The sequence below is a fragment of the Penicillium crustosum genome (assembly GCF_028827405.1).
Source record: "Penicillium crustosum strain IBT 35664 chromosome Unknown utg000005l_segment0_segment0, whole genome shotgun sequence".
In the NCBI taxonomy this organism is placed as follows: Eukaryota; Fungi; Ascomycota; class Eurotiomycetes; order Eurotiales; family Aspergillaceae; genus Penicillium; species Penicillium crustosum.
The window spans coordinates 1,619,281-1,645,082 of record NW_026623126.1 but is presented as its reverse complement, the minus strand read 5'-3'; the positions used below and the strand labels follow the sequence as shown (position 1 = coordinate 1,645,082).

The following is a 25,802-nucleotide window of genomic DNA, read 5'->3' as shown; positions in this document are numbered from 1 at the left end:
TGACTCTATTGCGCCAACCTTGGAAGTGGGGGTATACTTAGTCAGGCGGAAAACATTCCGAGTCTTGGCGAACCTGCAAAATGATTGATAAGATCAATTTATCATTTGACCGCGCGTCATAAGAAGACGAGGCCAAAGTGGCAGACTTTTTTTTCCCTATTGGACTATTGAAGAACCTGTCCATATCCTGTAACAATGCATCTCTTTCGCAGAGGGACTTCCTCCCTTTTTAGCTCCTCCAATGTCTCTGCCGCCTCCTCCAAGACCGATATCACTACCGACGCTGTGGGCGACAATTCCCTCGCCGCAGAGGGGTTTCAAACCATCTCGTCGAGTGATAAGCTCTTCAAAAATGTCGATCCAGCAGTAGACGGCGAAGACTGCCTGCACGACTGCTCGTCATGCACAATCAAATACCCCGCAAAATTCGATGTCGATCACCAAGACGAACTATATGGAAAGGTCAATGGGTGGGCAACGCACATGCTTGTCGCAACGGGCAAGTCAGATTGGGTGAGGGATGTGGCAGACGAGGAAGGGAGCGTCATGGAAGCCATTGAGAAGGGAGGACTGGAACCGAGCAACGGAGTATGACAATATCCACCGCCACCCCTCTTTACCTGCCAATGCCAAAGCTGACAACAACATTTCACAGCGGCTCAAATTGTCAGCATCGAACATGCCCGTTCCAGATGAATACCACATGGCCGAAGCAGGCAAGCAGCCAACAAACGTCCTCCTACTGCCTAGCTTCACTGTCGTCGAGCACGTCACCCCACAGCTAGTCCCAGACCTGATCGAGAACTTCGTCAACCGATCTCTGACAACGACAACGCCACTAGGCGCAATCCCACCCTCGCCGGAAAAATCAACAGAAGCAAACCAGGACCAAAGCCCCACGCCACAAGACCTCCCACACCCATCCACAACATCAATCACCACATCCCTCAAGTCCCACTCCTGCCCGCATGCTGCAGTAATCCTTCTCTGCTCGCAGCGGACCCGCGACGCACGCTGCGGGCAATCTGCACCCCTACTCCGCCGCGAGTTCGAGCGCCACCTGCGTCCCCTCGGTCTATACCGTGATATGGACGACCAGCGGCCTGGCGGTGTGGGCATCTACTTCATTAGCCATGTCGGTGGACACAAATACTCTGCCAATGTGATTGTGTACCGTCGTCGGGACTTTGATTGGTACAAGCGTGATGCTCCTGCGGATGGGGAGGGGCGAGTTGAGGATGAGGGTGCTGCGCAGGGAATCTGGTTGGCGCGTGTGCGGCCTGAAGAGTGTGAGAATATTATTCGGTATACTGTCTTGCAGGGCAAATTGCTCAAGTCTGGGCACCAGTTGCGTGCTGGGTTTGATCGTGAGCGCGGCGTGACAAGTTGGTAAAGTTAGAGTTGGGTTGGTTGAAATATTGAGTTTAGCATTATAGTGGATATAGTAAAGTATCTCCTAGGTATCATTCTGGGCTGATGTTGGATTGCCTGATGTATCTCATTTGCGCCTATAGTGCTTTTCTTTGTATGTGGGCCACGACCCATTTTATATAAATGTAGTTACCGGCCTAACCCCAATTCATCGATTAGTGCGTATCGGGACAACAGAATGATATCGTCAATAGAGGCAGTCCAAAGATTCAAGAAAGGCACTACGAGAATAAATTTGTGCAGTTTGGCACTGTAGGTGTCTGAGAGTTTGTTGGCCTATTGTACAGGATCAGAATTGTAAATGTAGCGATGACACGTTCAAATTTCGGCAACTCGAATAACGATCTTGCCTCTAGCATGTCCAGTCCTCAGCTTTTGGAAGGCCTGCGGCACCTCCGCGAAGGCAAACTTGCTATCAATCACTGCCTTGGCCTTGCCTTCAGCCATCCACTGTGCAATCTGCGATAAAGACTCGGTTGAATTCTTAGAGTTCACAAAATAGTACTTGCAGCCACACATTGGGAGGGATGCAAGTAGTGACCTCTTCACCGTCATTGCCATGCTTCTGAGGTCTACGTTGCTGCCGATACCCACCTGGACGAAAGTGCCACCAGGCTTGAGGATCATAGAGCTAACATCGTACAAATCCGAGTTATTCCCAACATTGTCGACAACGAGGTCGAAACTAGAAGGCCGGGATTTTAACTCTGCTATAACATCCGATTGCCTATAGTCGAAGACTTCGTCAGCGCCGAGTTCCTTGCACATATCGACGGCTGAGCCTGAACACGAGGTGACGACGCTAGCACCCATGGCCTTCGCAAACTGCAAGCCCCAGCTTCCAACCCCGCCGCTGCCGCCGTTTATGAAGATACTGGCCCCCGGCTTGGCAATATCCGGCAGAAGTGACTGCAGAGCCGTTGTCGCGGCAGTTACTGCGGCGGCGGCATGTTCGGGGTCAATATTGTCAGGCAGTGCGGCACACTCAGAAGCCGAGATGACCACGTATTCTGCCAATGTGCCGTTCTGTGTAGCACGTGAGAACCCACCGAAGACCAGCTGGTTCTCCTTGAAAGTGGTTACTGAGTCGTGGGCGGCAACAACTCGGCCGCAGAAGTCAAGGCCAGGAATGGCGGGTTGGCGTATAAATAGAGACCCCACGTAGGACTCAGGGAGCTTGTGGTCGACTGGATTGAGGGCGACGGTAAGAACACGGACAAGAATTTGGTCTTTAGTGAGAGACGAGGCTGCTGGGATGGGACCGGTGACTATGTGAATGGCGTCCTCGATGTTGCCTTGGAGTTTGGCGTACTGCCACATTTGCATTGTATCTGCCATAATGATATGACAATGGTCGGGGAATCTTGCTAGATGCGCTAAGAAGGACAACGTGGTTTATATAAAAAGCAGTGAGTTTAGTCTACTACCTAGTAGGAAACACAAGAGTATGAGGTACTTACTCGAATGCCATCATATTTCGTGGTCGGAATTCTTTTCTACCGGCCACCCGGCGGCACCATCTCATCCCGGAATCCGGGCTGAAACATGCATCCACCCTTACGCTCGCTGCTTGGCAGCCCGATGTGTTAGACCTATGTAGTCTTTGCGCTAACGGCTCCAGGCAAATGGTACGAATACGAGTGCGAAGCCGAAACTTAAACCGAGATAAGCGTATTTTTCCTCGACGGAAGCGACGACGTCCGATGATGTCTAGCTGCATTACGGTGTGTAAATTTTGAAAGCATAAGAACAACTGTAGAGCCTACATGCTCGTGGACTCTATCCAACTACGCCCTTCAGTCACATTTGCCACATTAGAGAAGTTCTGGGCAGGCCCCCCGTTTAACTTGGCTTTACAAACGACATCGAGAGATCCAGTCGAATAGATAAGCTCATATAGAAGCTATGAATGTGGGCACTTGGTGGTACATGCATTTATTTCCGTTCATACTATCTGTCATCACCATCTACCCTCAGGGCTTTATCCATCTTGTATTTAGATGCCTGCCTAGTTTCTCGTACCGAAGACTTTGTCGTAGCCTATGTTATGACACGCAATACATATATCGGAGCCTGGACTATTTGAGCATAATGCTCAGATATAGTGGTCTTTTAGGCCTAATGTGTAACTCACCAGTCCAGGGGCAGGTTGTAACAGCCTACCGATGTGACACCATATCTGGCCTTCCCGTTATACACCTTCTCCACAGCCTCCTTGTGGCCATCTTCACTGGTGTTAATTTGGGTGGGCTGAGGACTGATCCTAACAACCTTGCCCACGACCTCTCATGTCCTACACAGACAGGTAGTTTGGCTTGTTCCCAGCTGCCAGTCAGGGTGTGGATATCACTTCCGCATACACCGCATGCCTCTAGCGCAATTTCAACATCGCGCTCACCGAGCGACTTTGGTTTGAACTGTAGAGATGGGAAGCCAGCAACTCTTCGTAAATTTTACGAATAAGCTTGAAGGTAAAGCCACCTCTTGCTTCTGGAAATCAGACCAGCTCACATGAGAGCTGATCATGTAGCCATCGAATGTTTCCAGGTCACCCATTTTGATGTCTGACGAATAAAGATTTAAACATGAAATAAAGTAAGGCAGAAGAGACGTTCTATTTTTGACGAACGATAACGCAATCTTCTTGGAGAGGAAGCTCTGAAGGTAGAAAGTAATACCTTGTATTGTACTAACTGACTTGACTGACTCGGAGGAAAAGAGGAGAAAGGAACAGAGAGAGAACTATCTAACCTCCAGTCCTGGGACACAAGGTCACGTGATCGCACACCCTAACACATGCCAGTAATGGAACGGGCGATGAACGGACATTCCATGCCGGCTTACCTGTTCATTCGGGAGTCAAATACGGGATGAATATCTGGACCAAGTGTTCCAAGTCATTTCCCATCATAGGACCATACAAATCACAGGAAGATCGGCCGCAGGATACATTGTTCCAGGATGTTGTCTTAGTGACAGATGCTTTAGGGTCTAGTCGGGATGTTGCGACACGAAACAATAATATATCGAACCAACCAACCAATGATATTATAACCGCATTTTTGTCTTCGAGGTACTATATTTCCACATCTGGAAAAATAAGATAAGAATAGTTATTAATATGTTGGATGCCTGATCTCTGTCAACTCTGGTGTGTTATTCCCCTATTTTATTTCCGGCAATTTATACTAGGGGTAATATTATATGCCTAATAATAAAGACAAATCAAACAAACATAGTAGAACCTAACGTTATTGGCCTCGACAATCTCTGAGTGCCTGAGACATCATATGGGACAGATACATACTCCTAGGCATACTGCATCCATTTGCTCTGTTATAATTTTTCATTAATAAAAGGACGCCGATAGTTGATTTGATGAAGGGGAGTGTTCTTGAATACCATCTTTGTAACGTGAGACCAGACACTCAATAGTAATGACAACCTGGAGTGACAACAGTTGTGGTAGGCTACAACATTCTACATGATATCAGTCCGGGTTTATGGCTCTTGGAATGGATGCTGCAACTGACCAAAGCCACCAGTAATTTCATACTAACGCACGAAGCGAAACTGAGACAGAGACACCGTGCACTGCATTTGGCCCCTGCATTGATAGCCTTGTGTTAGCTGCAGACGCTGGTTTATCTCCGTTGTATGCTTCTAAGATTAATTCCAACGATTGTGCTTTTAGGGGCTGTAATTATACAACTGCCTGTGTGAGCGAATCAATACCGTTTTGGAGTATCACTTCTGTCACAGTACATCATCGAAATCCTTCGAGTGCTCTTTGTCTGACCCCACCCACCAGTGAGCACTCCACCTTCCCTTCCCCCAAACCGATCATTGTGCCGTCTCTATTAAAATTGATCTTGCTGGCAGGTCTCTTTCTAGCTCTTTTCATTTCCATCGACTACATTTATCTCTCCCTGCCAGTACCAAAAATAAGAAAACTGGAATCTTTTCAAGCCTAGGCCACTTTGACCTTTTCGAAAATGGCAACACTTCCCGAACTACCTACTTTCAATCTCAGCCCGTCCACACTGCTGGATATTGCGACAGACTTGGTGAACCAAGTACGACAAGCTGCGAATGACCTGGTTAACCATGTTTCGCCGCAAGACGCAACATTTGAGAATACTCTTCTCCCGCTGGCAGATATTGACAACGAGGTCAAAGGAAAGGTTCAATACCTAGCCCTTTTCCAAGCAGTTTCCCCTTCGTCTGAAATGCGTAACGCATCGTCAGCGGCTGTGAATATGGTAGATAAAGCATACCTGGGTATTTTCCAAACACCGTCTCTTTTTGCCTTAGTGAACGCTGTTTACAAAAACTACGTCGATACTAAAAGCGAAGACCAAAAACTTCTCAACATGATTCACTCCATGTTTATGGAAAATGGGCTTGATCTTGAAGGGGATAAGCGGGACCGATTCCTTTGGATCTCAAATCGTCTCATTGAGCTTCGAGTTGAATTTATGGAGAATCTTAGCTCTGACCCTGGCTATGTGTGGAAAGACCACTATGAGCTAAAAGGGATAGCCACAGAAAGCCTGCAAGCACTACCTAAACATTCCTCGACTAGCCAAATTGGTATCAAGCTTAAGAAGCCAGATATCACTATGGTATTGACTCGGTGTCATATCGCTGAGACACGAAAAGAGGTATTTCTTCGGAGCCAAAATATCTTCCCAGAGAATCTTGAAATATTTAACGAGGCAGTTATCCTTCGGGATGAATTGGCCCGTTTGCTTGGATTTTCATCATTTGCAGCGCAGAAATCAAGGCATAAGATGATTAAATCCCCCCACGATGTTGACCAATTACTGGATGAACTTTACAATCACTTGCAGCCCCTTGCGCAGAAGGAGTTAGGAACGTTACAGCGCCTTAAAAAAGGAGATGGAAAAGATGGGGACCACTCTTCCTGTTCCCTTTATCTCTGGGATTTCGACTACTACCATGATCGTTTACTACGAGAAAAGTACGATACCAATCATGAGCTGATTGCGGAGTACTTCCCCACAGAGATCACAATTCGAGGAATGCTGAAGGTCTTTGAAACAATTTTTAGCCTGTCAATCGCACCCGTTGAAGTCACTAAGGAGCAGATTTGGCATTCCGACGTTCGAGTCTTTAGTGTGAGAGATGAACAATCGGCTTTTCTGGGATTTCTTTACCTTGATATCTACCCTCGAGAGGGCAAGTACAACCATGCAGCCAATTTTAACATCTATCCTGTTCGTGCCTAGGTGAAACTATATCAGGGAAAAAGTCATTAACACATTACTTCAAGTCTTACTTCTCCGTCGAAAAACAGAAGCACCCGGTTGCCACCGCATTGGTATGCAATGTCTCACAACCATCGTTAGAGAAGCCGGCTCTTCTACAGCATCGAGAATTAATTACGATTTTCCATGAGTTAGGTCACGGTAAGCGAAATTAATATTAGAAATGTTGAATTTATACATACTAATACTGGAAAAGGCATACATGATCTCCTCGGAAGATCCAATTATGCTATGTTCCACGGACATCGAACAGTTGCAGATTTCGTTGAGGCTCCCAGCCAATTGCTAGAATATTGGTGTTGGGTCCCTGAATGTCTCCAGATGCTTAGTTGCCACTATTCCTACGTCTCTGACAAACAATGGCCTTCTACTCTTGTGCAGCCTCCTAAGGAGATCCCGGAAAATCTGGTCCGCAGCCTCATTGCAGCTAAAAAGGTCAATCAAGGGATTCTCACTCTCAGGCAACTTGCATTCAGCAAATTCGACATGCAAATCCACTGCCCTAGTTCCCACCATCTTATTCAGTCAATCCATACTGGCGAAATTTATAACTCGCTCCTGCAGAAAATGACACTTCTACAGGGCCCTGAGAATAGGATAGACTGGGGGAATGGACATGTTACTACTTCACATTATATGTGGGGCCAAGAAGCAAACTATTATTCCTATCTCTAGTATGTTTTACCGCCATTTATATAGAGAAGTATCCTGGCTGTTAACTCATCTTCTAGCACCCGTATACTAGCGGCTGACCTTTGGTTTTCCAATTTTCACTCAAATCCAATGAGCTGTGATGCTGGCCTCCGATACCGAAAAATGATACTAGCACCCGGAGGAAGTCATAATGAGATGATGGCCCTTGAGACATTATTGGGGAGGTCGCCTACACTTGACCCATATCTTCGAGATATCGGTGCTCATGAATGAAGGATTGTGTTGAGAAACATAGAGCCGAGTACTGCATTGAGCCGCTGTTGAGGGAAACTTCTTGCCTTGAGCAGATAGGACGGCTCTGCTCCTCTCCATAATTGACACCTTTCTTTCTCTCTCTCTCTCTCTCTCTCTCTCTCTCTCTCTCTCTCTCTCTCTCTCTCTCTCTCTCTCTCTCTCTCTCTCTCTCTCTTTCTCTCTCTCTCTTTCTCAGTTCAATCCATGAACCAATTTCACCATAAGGTACCCATGCCTCGAATGATTCCTGTCATATAAAATCCCTCTGTTTCCATAGTTTCAATATTAGATATCTCACATTATATCCCATTCCTGGTTGTAATACGAAATTCGCGCCTTGGAATCATAATTGCGAATATCAAGCGGTTCAGTTCTAAACAAATCAAATAATTCCCCTAGGTATATCAAAGCCCAAGGGAAATACTATACTATTTTGGAAAGTTTCATAACTCGATTGGCAAACGCCATCTAGGCCAGTGTATAATTGTATTGCCATTGAGTGTCCATTGTCCTATACAATTTCACTTTGTTTGGAGATGATAACTTTAACGTGATTGCCCGGTTAATATTCTTGAGAGGAAAAAAGGAAAGTGAACAATGCCTCTCAATGGGTGCTATACCTCAAATTTCCTTTTCCTTATTCGTGAACTCGTGTATCGTGTTCGTTGGCTTGGTGAACGGAATATACATTGACAGGGGCACATTTACTAACTTAAGAGTTTGTAGTAAGGTAAAAATTATCTACAATCTTCTTGAACACGAACGGCCAAAGGAATTCATGAGCATATTTCGCGAGATCGACGTGTTACGTATGTTCATGTCGCACGTTATTAGACCCTACTTCTCCTGTCTTTCCCTTTGTCTTCCTATTGTATAGTTCTTTCTTTATGCATTAGAGAGAACACTCGAGGATGATTAACACACCTAGGTGGGAAATAACCTGAGTCTGGGAAGGTCCATCTCTACTCGAAGGATTCCAACCTTGTGCTTATGTAATAGTGCTGACCGGGTGATGACCTCCCGAGGTCGGCATTGTCCCGACCTGGAGTCGGGCCCCGGCCCGATCAGCCTTAGAAGCGGGCCAGTCTGCTTATCTAACACGCACCTAGACACCCGTGGACCTTGGAACCCCTCCACAAGGGGCGTGCTCAATTTTACTCGGACAGCGTATATGTGTGGATTTGGGTACACCTACCCGTGGACTCCATATATAGTTACATAACTAACCTGACCTCGGGAGTTACAACTGTAAAATCACGTTTGATAAACCATCACACAACACCCGTGGACATAATATGCCCTTCGTCTGGACGTCAGGCCATCTCACTCTCCCCTACAACATCGCACCATAACTCAAGTGCACCCACAGCACTGTATCTCAAACCAAGGAAAATGCACATCCACATTCCAAGCAAGATATAAAGCCACGCTATCGAAAATACTCCATACTACCACGTTAGCTGCAGCAAGGCGTGCATGCGTACCCGACGGCCGAGACGGTCCTACAAAGGGAATTCACGCCATTCTCATTGAGAACGTCATTTTCTCGAATCGGTAAGGTTCTTTCCCCTCGATTAAGACGATGTCGTTCTACATCAGATGACTGGCAAGGATGATGTACATCGCTTTGGAAAGATGCCAAGCCCTCTTGCCGCTATACCTCAGCCCTCGGGTTTTGGTTCTCCTCTGGGCTCCACCGGGCTTGTTTGAAAGTAATATGGGACGGTGATTGCACGAAGTAAAGGAACCGATGTTTTCCCGTTTTAAGTGTATCAAGGGGGCCCCTTGTAACAGAAATCGGGAGAAAGGTGCGGGAATTTTTACTTTTTTTTTTTTGCGGGGGATGAACGAAATTAACTTAGATCCCGTCATGTTCTGGTCCCGATATCTCTCTTCTATATTTACATCGCGTTTGATAAGAGTCAGGAGCTCGGAGATTGTGTCTTTTATGGCAAGAGACCCCGTGTTTTCAGTAAGGAGGCGTACCAAATTCATACTAACGTTGCTGTCAGCTGTGATAGGGGCTTACGTTAAGTTTTGTTTTTTTGATTTTTGATTTTTTTTGATGATGTGATCACATTCTTTCCATCTATCTCGCTTACACGGTTAGCTTTCAGAACCAACATTTGGTTTCTAACTTCGAAACTGGAGTCAAAATCCCTGCAAGGGGTCAATTGGTGGCTGTTCACCCTTAGTTCCAACATCCTGGCTGGTTAGTTATCATTTAGCGCTGATAGGAAGACCAAACCCCGAGTGTTGACCGACTTTCACGCAACGCAAGCGAGAGAATGCGGAGGAGGACAGGTAATTCGAGGATTTATCTCCAGTCTGTTGATCTTATCGGGGGCATTATCACCATCGATCATCAACCGTTCCTTAAAATCACGATAAGTCGTGTCACATTCATGCCGTCTCTTCTTGGTGGAAAAGCCCGCGGAGTTAATAGCCAGATTGCTTAGGCAGAATCCACCTAACTGCTTATGTTGTAGCTTCCTGGTTACCCAAGTGGGGGATAGCAGCCTGAGCTTCTCCCATTAGTGCGTCGCCATGCGCGCGTCGGAGATTAATTTAGTGGCTTCTGGGGCCATGAGGAGAATTTATTTGGGAGCTCATGTTGGTACGTTTATCCCAGTGTATTATTTTATGTTGTATGTACAACATACCCTTCACATGGTAGTTATAGATGATCGACATTGTGAGATATTTCCGATCTTGTAGATCCCTTTTCATTTGCATTGTACGGAGTACAAGGTACATCAATAACATTTCTCTCGTATACAACCCATTACCTACAAATTACCAACACTGTAAGCGGCTTAGCAACCAGCCCAAAGAGGGGGGGGGTCAGCCACCTTGCATAGGTCAAATCAGAGGAGCTCACCAACAGCGTCATATTATCTCTCAATCGCCAAGATGAAATGAAATGCGGGGTAGTCAGAGCTTCTTGGATCAGCAACTCACAGCCGAGGGAAAGAGTAAGAGAAAAAAAATCTCTCATCGAACTCTAACCCTCGTGAAAAGCCATTGTCCTTGCGTGATGCTCATGCAGCTTCGAAATAGCTTTTGAACGGCTTTCAACTTCCTTTCTCCTACGTGCATCTTGCTTATTCCGAAGCTGGTAGACCTTTGTTTTCGATAATATCCAAATATGACATGGCCCCCACGAAATAAATCAATCCCTACCCAGAAGCCATCCCCACAAATAAAACTAGTCTGCACACAAAAACAAAGTATCCGAAGACCAGGCTCATGGGTGTATTTTGACTGACGCCTCATTTCTTTTTCGTATGCAAAGCACACCGGTTTTTCGATTTTCTCTCTCCGCGTCAAGCTCACCAGCCGCACCCTGCTTCGCAGCAATATGTAAATATGCATATGTGCCTTAAGCAAAGCATGCATGCTGTACCGTACCTACCTGATCGACCTACGCATATCTTGTAGCCAAGTGATTACCGTTTCATCTAGCGTGCATCTACAGAACCGATTAGGGAGGTCAATGATAGTCGCAGGTTATCTCTTAGGTGCTGATCGACGGAGACTTTAGGCGCTTTCTTTTTTTTTTTTCTTTTTTTTTTTGTTTGAATGTGATTTCTTTTCTAAGTTTCGTAGCGTCAACACGAGCGCGTCTGCGAGTCTGGACCCTTTGAGGTCGGAAATGATGGGCTGTGCAAACTGGACACTATACAATATACGGAGTACAGTAGCCTTTCTTGGACTTCATCTACATTCGTCTTTTAGGCCCTTTTTTTTGGTTACAGGTATTATATTTCTGATTCCGTGCTAGATCATGTCCGATTACCTCAATGGCTGAGGTGGGCTGCATCCATCGCCCCTAATAGGGAATTCATGTGGGTCTTCCAACCCACACATGGTCTTGCCTCGTACACTGCGTGCATCATCAAGAGCCGGATATATCATGAACGTAGAACTATTGGTTATTTGAATGGGATCTACTTCCAAGGTTCTCTTTGCCCAGTTAATCTACGATAAATCTACGCCACACGATTAGGCAGAGGTTTACGGCGTACTCCGTACTCCATACCAAAGTCGTTGGGACTGTGTAAATGGCTTGTCGATCATAACAAAGAGAGCAACAAAGGGAAGGAGAAAAAACAAGAAAGCCACAAAGCGTCAGCCATTCTTCCGGCGTACATAATAAGGTTGTAGGGTCAGAAGATCACCACTGTTAAGATGACTGCGAGTGGGTTGCCACGTTCAGGAGCATTTACCACCAGAACGCCTCAGGTTCTATTTGTGTTTCAGCCTACTTTCCTTTTCAAGCGGAGAGATCTAACCTCTGACATATGTGGTATTCCGTCTATGATCCTCAGCACATGCTTTTCGCGAAGATCGAAGCTTCTTGCGACAACTTGGGTCTATCGACTGGCAATCGAGATATCCCGAGCCAACCGAGGCTACCCGATGTACCTTGTGATGAGGTAATAGAGGCTATCTTGTTCGAACATCAAGACACATGGTTTTGCCACCGGGATTTTAGAGCCAAGACTGTGGATAATGAGCCAAGCGATTCCGTAACAGCCTTCTGTTTCTGGTCTACAACGGACTTTTTGAGTGTGGCGCCAGGAAGTCGTTGAAGCCAAGTGATTGACCCGACTACGGTTAAAAAAAAGCAATTATAATGATTGATGTGCGCTATACGGGGGGAGTACGGAGTACGGTGAAGAGAGTAGGTAATCCCTTGTTCATCAGGGATGTGACACTCTATCTATCAGGGATAGGGTGGTATATTACAAAGTCTATATGCGCCTTGAGGGATTATTTGAGACCCTGAATGTGAAAGTGAAATATCCGGGAATCAACACCATTTCCCATCTATACAATTCTAAAACAAGTGGAGAGACGGGAACAGCCCCAACCTTAAGGAAATGGGACCCGAAGCCTTGGTGTTGTTCGGGGGTGGACAAGCGGAAGAGCTGGGGTACCTGATCCATCCGGGATGGAACACTCCGAATTATTGCCGTTGGTGCAGATGCCGCGTCATAAGTCATCCCTTGCAGTCATTTTCATTTTCATTTTCATTTTTTTCTCCTATTAACCGCTTTGCTTCTTATTGTCGGGGAGGATTAAAAAAAATTAGAAGGTACTCCAGGTTTTACGATGTATGCCATATCTCTTTCCCTTTTTTGTACTTTCCCCTTTTGTTTATGGAGACGCGGATATTAATGGGGCACTTCTAGACCCTCTCGGGGGAAATTAGTTATCCAGTTCTGCACTACCAATCCGTTTACTACCCGGAGAAGATCGTTCTTAGCGTTAGTGACCTTACCCTTCTCTCATTTGAAAAAAACTAGATCGGAGTAGTTCGGCCGCGGCTAACCCTTGGGAAATTGGCTTAGCTTAATTGTGTAAGTCGTTATTTCAGAGTCTTTGAATGGACGAATTCCCGAGTGCGGCCCCCCATGGCTTTTCCTGCGGGCGAGAATGGTACTATGTACTCCGTACTATGTATGATCTCATTCACACAAACCCGCCCATCTCTCCTACTTGGCACTACCCCTTTAGGGACCCTGAAACTCAATATGTGTACAGTATACATCTTATGGTATAGACTTAATAGTTCCCCGCCTTCAACGAGAAGGTATATAGTTGAGGATTCCAACCTTGGGCTCTGGGAAGAGCTATCATTATTAAAGGGGCCAAGAAACTGGGAAGTTTATTTTAGATACGGTCACATACAGGGTATTATATACGGTATCATTCCATGCCCGGTCCAGTCTAGCATGTCTTGTCATTCGGGCCTAGGTGGAGCATTTGGTAAATAAGCCGGTAATGTGGGGGTTTCTATTTTTCACTGGGCTATCGCAATTTACCATGGATTTTCACTTTCACGCGTTAACAGTTAGTTGTAGCATACCTACAACTAAAAAATAAATTACCTCTACATGTATCGGACGGTTTTCCGATGTGGGACACTGTTTCTACTGGGAAAAGTTGAGACAAGATTCCCTTTGTATAACAAAACTAGAGGATAGAAAGAGAAAATCAGGAAAAGGGAAAGAAATGGGAATAGTCAAGGTAAGCAGTGATATGTGATATTTCTTTCGAATGTCTCTGATAGGTGTGTTAGTATATGATCCTGGGAATACATCAGTACAATATCAGTACAAAATGAGGGTGGTACCTGGTACCTTCGATAAAAAAAAAATATATAAATATAATAATATAATATATAATATATACATAATATATAAATAATAATAAAAATATATATAAATAATAATAAAATAATAACTAAAAATATCAAAATAAAATAATCATCTCTTCTACGGTCCCATCCGCGCCGTTTTTTCCCCCTTCACCAAATGGGTTCTTAACATTAAAATACTCTTTTTAATACTTGAGGCTCCCCCTCTTCTTTATCTTTTTGATCTTTTATCGTATATCACTTTCGTCCCCTCTTATATTATGCTCTGCATTCGCAACATCCCGGCTACCTATCCAGCCTGACCAGGATCTATTTTTCTTTTCCCCCTCCATTTATTTCAAGCTCGTCTGCGATCGCATATGCGCTTACGTTCTTTCCCCTCTTTCCCCCTTTGTCTATTTTCTGTTCCTTCAAGTCCATCGTCTGTTGCTCTCAGATCCCCATCATGGCTCCAGGCAGTGGGCGCGACTTTAACTGCTCATGGGAGCATTGTGGAAAGGTGGGTACTACCGCTCTTTCTATTTGGTTTCGTCTAACCCGCGATTTTGTAGTCTTTCAATCGCAAGTCAGATCTCTGTCGCCATTATCGCATCCACACCAATGAGCGGCCGTATCATTGCACCGTAAAGGACTGCAACAAGAGCTTCATTCAGCGCAGTGCCTTGACCGTACACTCGAGGACCCACACGGGCGAAAAGCCCCATGTTTGTGACCATGAAGGCTGTCAAAAGGCATTCTCAGACGTAAGCACATTTTTCTCTCGCATTTGGGAAGGTTTGCGCATTTACTAAACGCTCATAGTCATCGAGTTTGGCCCGCCATCGCCGAATCCACACTGGCAAGCGGCCATACATCTGCCACGAGCCTACATGCGAACGGAGGTAAGTACTTTGGGTGGAAATGGTCAAAGCACCATCTAATTGTCTTGTTGAAACTGCAGTTTTTGTCGCAAGACCACTCTCACCAAACACCAACACCGCTCCCACCCTCCAGGGAGCATGACCCGACCATCCTCAGAAGATGCGACCTCCGAGCACTCTTACCACCAAACACCCATATCAGTCACGGTCCCGGGTGAGCAGTACATGCTCACCCAACAACCTTATTACGCGCAATCGGCGACACCCAGTCATGAATTTTACTCACCCCAGAGTGTACCGATGGGCTCCGTGCCGGTTCACGAAGCTGCTCCTCCGATCGTACCGCAGAACGTACCTGTGACTTCACCGGTAAACATCCCACTCGCTCAGCAGCCACACCCACAACACCATGCGCATGCACACCAAATTCCGCAGCAACAGCAGCAACAGCAACAGCAACAACAACAGCAGCAACAGCAACAGCAGCACCAACAATACCTACAGATGATGCAACAGCGTTATGATACAAGCCCACGCACGAACTACCTCCCAGAACAATACCAACACCCGTCTTTTCAAGGCCACCAACTACCACCTGAACAACCAATGATGGTTTCATACCACCCAAACTATGCGTACAAACCCCCAGGCTCCCGTCTCTTGAACCAAGCGGAGGGGACTGACTGGGGTTTTCTGGGAGTAGGCTAAGAGGAGATTACACCTAGATTTATGGATCTAATGCGTGTTTAATGCCCGTTACGACTTCCCTGCTCTCTCCGGTTCCTTTTTCTTCCTTTTTTTGAATTGCAAATCAGGGATTCGCATATTGTCTTTTTTGTTTCTCGTGGTTTTTATATTTTCTCTTTCCTATCTCTGCTCCATTTCTAGGTTTCTGGGCGCTCTTATTATGGATTCCCCCTCGCGATATTATGTTATTCTTATCTATATATTGTCATTTTAAACGGAGGCAAAGGTGTTTCCCTTGGCGAATCTTTTACTTGATACCTGAACATGGGATGTGATTTTCTCTTTTTCTCTCTCTTTCTCTCTATCTCTTGTCAATTCCCTTTTCAAGCTATATTCCCTATCTCTGCGTGTATTGTTCGTCAATTTTCACCCATCAGATTCCGAAGAATTTCTTTACCGAGACGATCGTTCCGATATTGCCCACGATATATCGGCAGAAGCTAGTGTTTCCCATAATATTACTGCGATGGAAACCCCACTCTCATTGGGTCCATTAAAGACCTAGCCTTTGGGTAGAATCCTTTCTATGGAGTACATCTTATTTACTTTCCCGTATTATCTCACCTTCTGGGTCTGGGCATTATCATACTCGGGCTAGTTTAGAGTCGAGCTAGTTCAGGAATGTCATACCATGCCTAGTTTGGCATGCCCGAGAATAAATAAATTGCATGGCATATATTGGCATACATGACTCGTGGCTTTTCATTTTCCACATTTTCCATAAGTCATAATTATTTTTTTCCCCATTTACACGCGGTGGCCCCATTGCCTTATTCCTCGGATTTCCAACCCCCTCGGAAAGCCAAGGGCCAAGGGCCAAGAGCGCAACCCTGTCTCGCTAACAAAGACAACATTTTTTTCTAAAAAAAAATCGCGCTCGTTCTCGTTTGCCTTGGTAGAATGGTATATATTCATTATTAATAATTCATTTGGGCTTCAGATTACTGACAGTTTGAAGAGGCCAATTATTTACTAATTTAGATGCATAACTTATTTCCCCATCTCCTGATTATTCACCGAACCTGTTCTCCAGGGCTGTTTGTCTGACAGTTCCCCTCCCCTTAAACCATACTAATTAGAATTCAGAATTCAGAATTCATTCGGGCAAGGATTCTTTTCGCCTTCTCTTCCCGAGTTCCCGAATGCAACAGCAATTTGGTTTTTTTTTTTTTCCTAAACATACATGGCCTAGTTGCATACGGAGTAGACAAATCCTAGTAGACCATCCCCGTAAGGATCTCTACCAGGTTAATCCTCCAATACAGACTAGCTTCCTGTTTTACATATTGAGTAACCGTTGATCTAAGGTAGTAGGAATCTTCCCAAGGTTGCACTCCGGCTAAAACATATCGCCACTAGTAGCAAATCAAACACCACAAGTCTCTCAGCTCCGTGGGGGCACCGGAATACTCGGGCTAATGTACATAGCCCTGGAAGGGCCTTGTGGCAAACAGAAAAATTTTTCTCTTCTTTTTTTAAGTCAAGGGTTTGCCGCTTCTCGAGAACTTTGTGAGACACTACGCCAGCTAGGGTGTTTGTGTAGGTTTGTTTAATTATGTATACGGGTTGCAAAGGTACAAGGCACCTGTTGAGATTCTTTTATGAATATATACGAACTGACCAATGAAAATGGAATATTCCTGGATAAGGTAGTTTGAATTCAAACATTTCAAATCAAATCGTAAAAAAGAAAAAAGAAAGGAAAAAAAAAATTGAACTGAGGGAAGATATACCCGATTGTCAACAGAGTGTAAAATATCGAAACATATCTATTTAACTAACATCTGCAGCGCAAAACCGGTTTTCTTTTTGGGTTGTAAAGCTATTGTAAGGTTATTAAACTACAAGCGGATACCGTTTCCGATTTGAGAAGGAAAAGAGAGACTATGATCTTCTGTGAAATTGATTTTGGTTGTATCTTTTTTACGTCTTTTACTTCGTTCTCGACCGATCTATTTCACGGGGATATCTTTCCCTAACTACAAAGTACATTCAAAAAAAGTATATACAGAGAGTACTCAACGCGGAGTCTCCGGACTTGCGGCCAGACCTGCACCGCTAAGTTTCCACGCAGATCCATACAGGGGGGGTGATTGCCAAACCCGTCAAGAGTGGAGAGTCAGAACCCCGGTGAATGTGGAATATGTGAAAGGGCCGGTAGATCCCGTCTCCAGAAGGATCACCAATTTATTTTGCAGTACGGAGCACACCTCGGAAGACCCGGGCTGTCGGTGCCATTCGGGGCTTTTTTCTTCTCCCAGCAGACTGGGATCTCAATATCACACAGTATGTACCTGCGCACTATAAGTGGGCACAAAAGACTCATACTTTGTGAACCTCGGTGATTCATGTGCTATATAGTACAATATCGATAGTCCGGGCTGAGAGTATTCCGTAGAAGGTTTTTTTATGGGTCTCTCTCCTTCTCCTCCCCTCCCCCCCACATGCAAGTCACAAATTGTGTGTAACTGGGCGTTATGCGTTAGCCTTGAAAATGGGGTTTGATACCTCCAATCGTTGAGGGTTAACAAGGTTCCTCGAGTGTGTGTTCATTTCGCTTCATCTTTTGCTCATTTCGTTTTCTTCCTATCGGAGATTTCAATTAGACCGTTCCTATTTATACTATTTTTATCTCCCTCCAATCGATATATTAAGACCTAAAGTGGCGTATGCCATAGTGCCAACCTTCGAGCCCCCACGTAATATAGGATGTTGTACTCCGTAGATAGTGATTTTCCTCTACTGAATATAGAATACAAAAAAGTACAGACCTCAGGCGATGATCTCCACTAAAATGACTCTGGTCAATTGGTCTTGTCACGCCTCCGCTTCTGTAGAGTTTCAAGACTAGTATGATGGGGGCAGCTAAGTTTCATGGGCGCATCGGACTATAGATTCCCTGGGGAGACTCGGAGACTAGGATCTAGCCGCTTGCCAGCTAATGTATCAGAATGTGTTAGGGGAGAAAAAATATGAAACCAAACACAAGATCGGACAGTGATTGGTTCCATATCCACCGCGTATATACATGGACCGATGGAGGAGATTAATTAAGATCGCAAAAGACCCAATCTCGATAAAACATAGCGAATAAGAAAACAATCAAGAGCAGATTCACGATCTCGGAGAAATGAGGCTTCGCTTCCAGCGACCGAGGCTGATATTTCCGGCCCCCATGCCAAGCCCCTTTATAGTCGCATCGGTGTTCTTGGCCCTATCGACGTCTACAACCTAAGGGGCTAATTACTCCATAGTCAATCAAACATAGATTGGGAACATCGGGGATACGAGATATCCAGAGCTGCAGATAATTTCGAAACTTGTGATAATTTAAGTTCATTTCCGTGTTGCAGCATGTGCAATACCGGAGCCGAGAGAGAAATAGGATTAAAGCAGAAAGTGAAAATGAAAAAAAAAAAAAAGATCGCAAGGATTGAAAGATCTAGGCGCAAGTATTTCTACTTTCGGATTTGATCGGCTATACACTCATTTCACTGATTTATTATAATCTACAGCATAGTATACGTATGTACGTATGTACGTACATAAGCTCCCATGCGAGATCCCTACGCGCTCCAAGAGTCGGTGTGGGGATATTTCCAACGGCGATCTATAAGGGGGCCAGAACTAGACCCGCAGAGGACTTCCTCGTGTGAATAATCGAAGCGATCATTTGCTACGACACCCCAGGTGAAAAGAAAAGTGGCTACTCCGTAGGGAATCTGTCATGGATGTCCCCTGTAAGTGTATCCCCTGTCAGGTGTATGGCGATGTGCATTAGAGGTTGGCCTAAGGTGGGAGGTTTCTGAAACGGCATAAATGACGGCATGGAACATAGCCATGTAGTATCGGAGTTAGGACATTACGTTCCGATTTCCTAGAGAACGGAGGACTCCGTATCCGTAGACGCCGTTGCATAGCTTGCCGGCGTTGACGCGGGGTGGAGAACGTGAGCTTTTTATGGAGAATCTCGAGACACTAGGAAGACTCAGTTCCCAAAGAGGAATACGGTATGTACTGTCAGAGAACATCCCTGTTCCTATGAATCGAAGGAGTTCGTTCTAGACATATCTAATGATCTACAAATACTAGTATCTGGCCTGTATACTTCGTATAATAAGATAATAGTATAATAGTATAATATCGAAGAGTTTAAGGAGCTTGGGCCTTTCGGGAGCACCGGGGTACACGGCGCAGAGACTGGTAAGTGCGGGTATTGTATTGTCAAATACATGACATTGCGGAGATGCGCTATGGACCGTTCCCGAAGGTCCACTGGGATCCCGGTACCTGGAGTATTTCATTTGGGACAGTACAGGTAACAATACATAACTAATAAGTACATTATGTATGGATGTACCTAAGTTACGTACGATGGAATGTAATAGGCAGAATCACATTGTCTAGGAAACTCAAAGGAAATACTTGGCAATCCACAATGTAACCTGTCAAAGACAATTTCTTGGAAACCTCGCCTGTTAGCCGACGAGATTCTGGTTCCATGTGGTCCCCGATTGTCGACAAGACCTGCACAATCCACATTGGGAATGGTAGATGGAGCCCGTCATGGAGCCCGTCAAAAGAGTGGCGGGGGTCAGTAATCTTTTGTACGTTGTAATAATTCTCAACCCTCAACGCTTCGACCCATTTCCGTTGAAACTAGCCCGATCTTCCCGGGGAGAAACATAAGAAACAAGAAACAAGCTTTGTGAGATGGGGCAGAGGACGCGCACGTCTCAGATCACGGGATTTCTATCCAATGTGTTCACTTCGAAATCATTCCCGAAACAAAGTAGTTGCCTTGCTATGAGAGTATAATGTGTGAAGACTTGGGGAAAAAAGAGGGGGTTGTCCCTCTAAATGGCAAGTTGAATACGAGCGATCACCTAATTCTAGTTTGACCAAACTGTGTGTTGTTGCGGCTCAGGCCGATCCCAAACTTTCTTTTTCAAAGTTTCGTTTGTTTTTAATTTTACTTTCAAACGAGAAATTCGAAAACAAGAACGGAACCAATACTCGAACCAATACTAGACCGAGAACTAGAAAAAAAGAATCAAATAATTGCCGCTCGGCTATTCCAAGGTTACTAGTAGTAGTGGAGCAACATTTGCATCAAACTTTGTAATTGTTCTCATTTTCCACATGGCAGATCTGAATTTATACCTTCACCATATATTATACCAATCTGGAAAGGTCATCCCTGAGAGGTATCGTCTCGCAGCATGAAGCCTAATATGACCAAAGATCTCCCTTCCCACCCCACAAGTGGTCCCTCCCCCCACCTCCCAACGAATGCCTGGTCTAGATCGCGTTCCGGGATCGTCTTTTCTTGGCAGCTCTTGGGAGCTCCTAAGAGCTCCATCGATCAGCGGCATTTAAAGTGAAGCTATCAATGCCGAGGAGATACAACATCCAGGAGAAAAAGAGGGGATATTCGACTTACATCCACTAAACTCCACAACTTACCGTTACCTATTTCTGGTTCTTGAATCCACTTTCGCGCTAATATGCATGCCATCCAAGGGTGTTGAGGGCGAGACAGAGCTGTTGGTTTCAAATATGCTTTCCCCTGGACAGTTGAGGTATCCATGGATATGTCGAACTCTGTATAAAGTTTAGTCAGATCGATGTTGATCTTCGTTTTTATGCTCTGTACGGAGTACAGTTGCTTTTGCTTATCTGTGTCACGCAATTGTCTTAACTAGCTCTTAGCGTACATATACGTAAATACCTAGTAGTTAACTAATTATGTAGTTACCGGTGTACAACATAGTACGGTGTACTTACAATCGTACAGTGGCGTTGCATGAGTATTTGCACCCCAGTACCTCGGAAGGCTTAGGCCCCACTTATTTTCTGCCGTTTAAAACTTCTCATTTAGAAACACCTAACTAACTAGCTAGTAACTAGTATGCCAACCTTCGTATTTAATAACCTCTTCCACCCGGTGCGGCATAGTCTCTGCTAAATTTACAAAGTGGTGCACTGTCAGATTCTCCCATGCATACTGCGCTGCATCTACTAGCTCGGCCCAGGTCTCCTGATTATTAGGCATCTCTCGTAACCAAGGCCTTAGCCTTAAGATATCTGCCTTTAATAACGCCCAGAGGTTCTCAATCGGGTTTAAATCAGGTGAATAAGGAGGCCAATCCATAACATTTACACCTATCTCGCGTAGTAGTTCTTGAACTATATACGCAGTGTGTGTAGGTGCGTTATCATGTTGGAAGATAGCATCTTCATTTGCAAGTAAGGTAGGAAGGATACCACGGTAGAGACTATAAATAACCTCTTTTGTAATACCCTTCCGCTCTGCATTTGGATCTCCGTATAGAGGAATAAGGCCAGTTTTCCGTGGAGCACCTGAGAAACAGGCCCAAAACATCTGTTTTGACTGCTTCCCTTTCGAGAGTGTCATTTGAATACCGGAATTCCGATTTTGAAGCTGATCTTTAGGAGGAATAAAAGTCCACTCCTTCCGAGCACCTTGTCCACGTTCAACTGTAGTCTCATCCGACCAAAAGACCCTTTTCCAGTCCTCAGGTGTAAAGTGGCGATAGGTAAGGGCCCAATTAAGACGTTTTGCAGCGTGAATAGGCGTAAGATAGGGTCGATTCATCTTCCGCCATTTTCGAAGGCCCATTTCGTGGGTTAAACGCCAGATTGAGTGCGCTTTAACCTTATAATCGACCTCAGCAAGTAGATCCTCACGCGTAATATCAGGACGGGACTGAATAGCATCATACACACGATCTCGGTCCTCTTCAGTAAGCTTCCTTGGACCACCAAGGCGAGGCATTGAGATACCATGGGAGCGCTTTGTTTCCTGGCGTAAGGTGTAATGAATAGTTGAAAGAGGGATATGAGGGTACGCGTGCTTTTGAATACGTTTAGCACCCCATTTTGCTGAGCGTTTTAGCTCACATATACGCTCGCGAACGTGCGGTGGAAGCTCTGGGCCACGGGCCATAGTAGTAGAGTATAGAGAAAGAGTTAGAAAGGTAAAAAAAAATAGGAAGAAGAGGGGGTAATAGCCTGTATAATACTAGTATACTGCGCGCTGCGCGTAGTCGCGTAGTATACTAGTAGGAATAGGTAGGCGGTATAGAATAGCGGTGAAGTGACGGAAGTACTGGGGTGCAAATACTCATGCAACATGACTGTACATGTTCAATGGAAATGTTATACGAATATCCTCTGTACGATGGGAACACATAGTCATTTTACTTTCTACCTAGATATGGGTCAAGTCCAAATGCTAATCATCAGCTCTGCATTAATAACACACAATATGTCAGCATTAATATTATTTTTGCCAAGATGCTCTTTGTTCTTTTCAAAAAAAAGATGCCCCAGGCACCCATAAACAAGCCCACTAATCCATATCAGGAAACTTTAAACGAGACAACACTGGTAGCACCTGTCATTGGTCCGTTTGTTCTCCTATTATCCATCCTCACCCAACCCTGAAGTGTACTCCATATCCATATCCATATCCATATCCAGACTAAGCAAATTACTGTATAACTTACAATTGTATACCCAAGGGCATCTCTTGATATCGAGGGTCTCACGGGTGTACGACACTGGTAACGGCTGCGTTTATAAGCCTTTTGTGCGACGCCAATCCGGACAGGATAAAGATGCCGGGTCTGTGAATGGCAGTTGTTATATGTTGTACCATGTAGCTGCCTATCTAGGAATAGCCATCCTAGCAATTGTGTCAGTCTTGGATTCCTGAGGTTGTCGGCGAAGGCTGTCGGCGAAGGCTGAACCAAAGGTTTTCCTGGACGATTCGAGAAACAGGAAATCGAGGGGGCCTGATGTGGCTTGACTGGGGGTAATCGGGGGCTATGTACTGTGTACTTCCTTTCATTTCCTTTTTAGAGCTCACTCCCTAGTCAATAAGCAGTAGGTCAGTGAGATGGGCACATGGCGAAAGGTATTTTGACCGAGACTGGGTGGGAGGAGATTGGACCATTGGAATATTGGCCACTCCTCCCGGCTGATGGGCTGGTTTTTGGCTGCTTGGAGCACATGAGCTGGTTGTTGCGTGATATCGGTACTTCATGCAGGTACATATGCAATGGTGACCTCGTGATCGGTTATATTAGGTATGGATTATTTGATCAGTGAGAAAGGACAAGATGTAGTTTGGAAGTATGTGCATAGGGTACTCTAATCTTGATGGTGCATGTCGAGTCAAGCCCTCTTGTTGAAGCCTTTCTAATCCTATAAAACACCTCTTCTCAGGTAGCAGCCAAGTTAGAAAGCCAAATAAAATAAACGATATAAAAAAATGCCAGAATGCAATCTATTATGCTACGTCTCAGCCAAGATACTGACCAGGCACAGCCTGACAATAACCCAGCTCTAGATCGGACCAAATGTCTTGATCGAGACCAAAAAGCCTAATCATCCGCAACAGCAACCTCATCCTCCCACTTCGCCTCGCCCAACTCACGCGCACGCTTAATAACACGCTCAATACCATCAAGACCCATCTTCAACACATCCATCTTAGGCCCGTAGCTTAGACGGACAAAGTGGTGACACGGGCTGTCGAAGAGGTCACGACGCTTCGCAGGGTTCAAGTCAAAGAAGATACCAGGGACAACAATGACCTTCTCGCTCAGCAGGGCATTAAAGAAGTTCAGGCCATCGGAGATGTTAGCCTGAGGAGGCAGGGGCGGGTCGAGCGAAGTCAGATCAAGCCAGATATAGAAGGTAGCACCAGGGACATCCTGGACACGGAAGCCGATATCGTGAAGACGTCCCAGGACGTAGTCGCGCTTCTCCATGAAGTGGCTCTGCAGCGCCTTCATCTCGGTGCGCACGAGCGACGGCTCCAGCATGGGGATCGCGGCCTCTTGGAACGGCACGTTGGCGCCGCCGTCGAGGTATGAGCCTGCGGAGCCGAGGGCGTCGACAAAGTCTTTGGGGCCGACCACCCACGCAATTCGCCAGCCGGGTAGGCGGAAGCGCTTGGTGAGTCCGTCGATCAGGAGGACATCTATGGTTCGAGTTAGTTGGTCATGTGCAAAATTAAGTTCTGGAGTGTGCATATCGTACCATCCTTGTTGACGTCGACGACATTCGCGGCACCACTGATCGTCGATCCGTCGCAGCCAGTTGTGTAGTTGTATCCACCGTAGAATTCATCCAGAATGAGAGTCGCGCGGTCACGGCAGAGGTCCTGGATTTCCACCAGCTCCTCTTGCGGCACAAAGTGGCCTGTGGGGTTTCGGGGGTTGGAGGTCAGCAGCACCTGTGTGCCACGGGCAATTTCCTCGGCGATCTTGTTGGGGTGAATGTGGTAGTGGTCATCCTTTGAGAGAGGGAGGGGGATGGGAGCAATCTGCAAGAGAATCAGTCAACAGTAACACACACCCGAGCTCATCCTTCAGCTCAGCTCCCCCGAGTAACGTACGTTCTTGAACAGAGTCAACATCTCCGAGTATGCAGAGTAGTCGGGGATGGGGAAGGAGAGGTACGAGTTGCCCAGGATGGCAGCAATGCGAATCAAGCCAGCGCGACCACCGGGAACAATGCAGACATTCTCCCAGGTGTACTGGCTTTCCTTGCCCTGACGGTAGTGGTCGTTGTACAGACGAGCGACAGCGGCGCGCAATGGCTTAATACCAGCGGTCGGGCCATATTCTCGAGCAGCGGAGGTGATAGGAATGGAAGTCGGGCGGGGGAAACTGCCCTCGATCTCGTCGTCGGCCTCGGGAGCTCCCTGGCCTAGATTGGCCCAGCCGGTAGGATCCTCAGCGTAGCCATGTTCACTGGCTCGCTCTGTGCACCAAACGACACCGGTGGAGGCACGAGAAGCGTCGAGACCGGCGTGGGGACGGTGACCTTCGTGGGCAGCTCGAAATTGGCGATGGGTTTCTGATCGGAGTTCTGAAGAGTTTAAAAGTCGGACATGTCAGAAATGCGATATTGAATGCATTATGCACGTACCATTGTCCGTCAAATCCTTGGTGGTCGAAAAGCGGCGGTTCTCAGAGGGGCGCAGGATGCTCAGGCGGCGGCCGGAGAACGACATTCTTGGCGGGGGTTACTGGGGTTGGTATAAAATGCTTGCAGGCCCTCTTTGGAGGAAAAAAAATAGGTAAAAACGTTGGGGAAGTGGGAAGGTAAAGAGAAAAAAAAAAAAAAAAAGAACAGAACAGCTTTCACACCGAACCGGGTTTTGTTTTATAAAATGACGCTTGCCAACAAATACTCGGCGACGATTCGACGAAATCACCGACTCTTTGCCCTTTCAGAATTCCCTCGGGACGTCAGGACCACCAGGCGCTCCCTTTCCAAACCATTAATAGCGCATTTGAGGTATTTTCTATGTATTAGGCG

General features: G+C 45.8%; 6 protein-coding genes across 6 annotated transcripts; 3 read left to right on the top strand and 3 right to left on the bottom strand.

The window, feature by feature from the left end:
- Positions 1–195: 195 nt before the first annotated feature.
- Positions 196–1,393, top strand: N7487_011317 (sucrase/ferredoxin-like domain-containing protein; the record flags this gene model as incomplete). Its single annotated transcript, XM_056879047.1, has 2 exons — positions 196–588; positions 656–1,393. The coding sequence occupies 2 exons, from the start codon at positions 196–198 to the stop codon at positions 1,391–1,393; spliced, it is 1,131 nt and encodes a 376-aa protein (XP_056724366.1).
- A 356-nt stretch (positions 1,394–1,749) lies between these two features.
- On the bottom strand, positions 1,750–2,769 carry N7487_011316 (NAD(P)-dependent alcohol dehydrogenase; the record flags this gene model as incomplete). Its single annotated transcript, XM_056879046.1, has 1 exon — positions 1,750–2,769. The coding sequence occupies one exon, from the start codon at positions 2,767–2,769 to the stop codon at positions 1,750–1,752; it is 1,020 nt and encodes a 339-aa protein (XP_056724365.1).
- Positions 2,770–3,561: 792 nt separating this feature from the next.
- N7487_011315 (NADP-dependent alcohol dehydrogenase 6) lies at positions 3,562–3,987 on the bottom strand (the record flags this gene model as incomplete). Its single annotated transcript, XM_056879045.1, is given in 3 exon segments — positions 3,562–3,714; positions 3,729–3,848; positions 3,943–3,987. 3 exon segments carry the CDS (start codon positions 3,985–3,987, stop codon positions 3,562–3,564), a joined length of 318 nt encoding a protein of 105 aa, XP_056724364.1.
- A 1,439-nt stretch (positions 3,988–5,426) lies between these two features.
- Positions 5,427–7,649, top strand: N7487_011314 (M3 family metallopeptidase; the record flags this gene model as incomplete). The annotated part of the gene is made up of 4 exons (XM_056879044.1): positions 5,427–6,671; positions 6,728–6,863; positions 6,919–7,396; positions 7,427–7,649. The coding sequence occupies 4 exons, from the start codon at positions 5,427–5,429 to the stop codon at positions 7,647–7,649; spliced, it is 2,082 nt and encodes a 693-aa protein (XP_056724363.1).
- A 6,632-nt stretch (positions 7,650–14,281) lies between these two features.
- N7487_011313 (putative C2H2 finger domain protein) lies at positions 14,282–15,404 on the top strand (the record flags this gene model as incomplete). The annotated part of the gene is made up of 4 exons (XM_056879043.1): positions 14,282–14,335; positions 14,388–14,579; positions 14,638–14,717; positions 14,777–15,404. The coding sequence occupies 4 exons, from the start codon at positions 14,282–14,284 to the stop codon at positions 15,402–15,404; spliced, it is 954 nt and encodes a 317-aa protein (XP_056724362.1).
- Positions 15,405–23,854: 8,450 nt separating this feature from the next.
- On the bottom strand, positions 23,855–25,494 carry N7487_011312 (pyridoxal phosphate-dependent aminotransferase; the record flags this gene model as incomplete). Its single annotated transcript, XM_056879042.1, has 4 exons — positions 23,855–24,456; positions 24,516–24,801; positions 24,874–25,349; positions 25,410–25,494. The coding sequence occupies 4 exons, from the start codon at positions 25,492–25,494 to the stop codon at positions 23,855–23,857; spliced, it is 1,449 nt and encodes a 482-aa protein (XP_056724361.1).
- Positions 25,495–25,802: the final 308 nt, after the last annotated feature.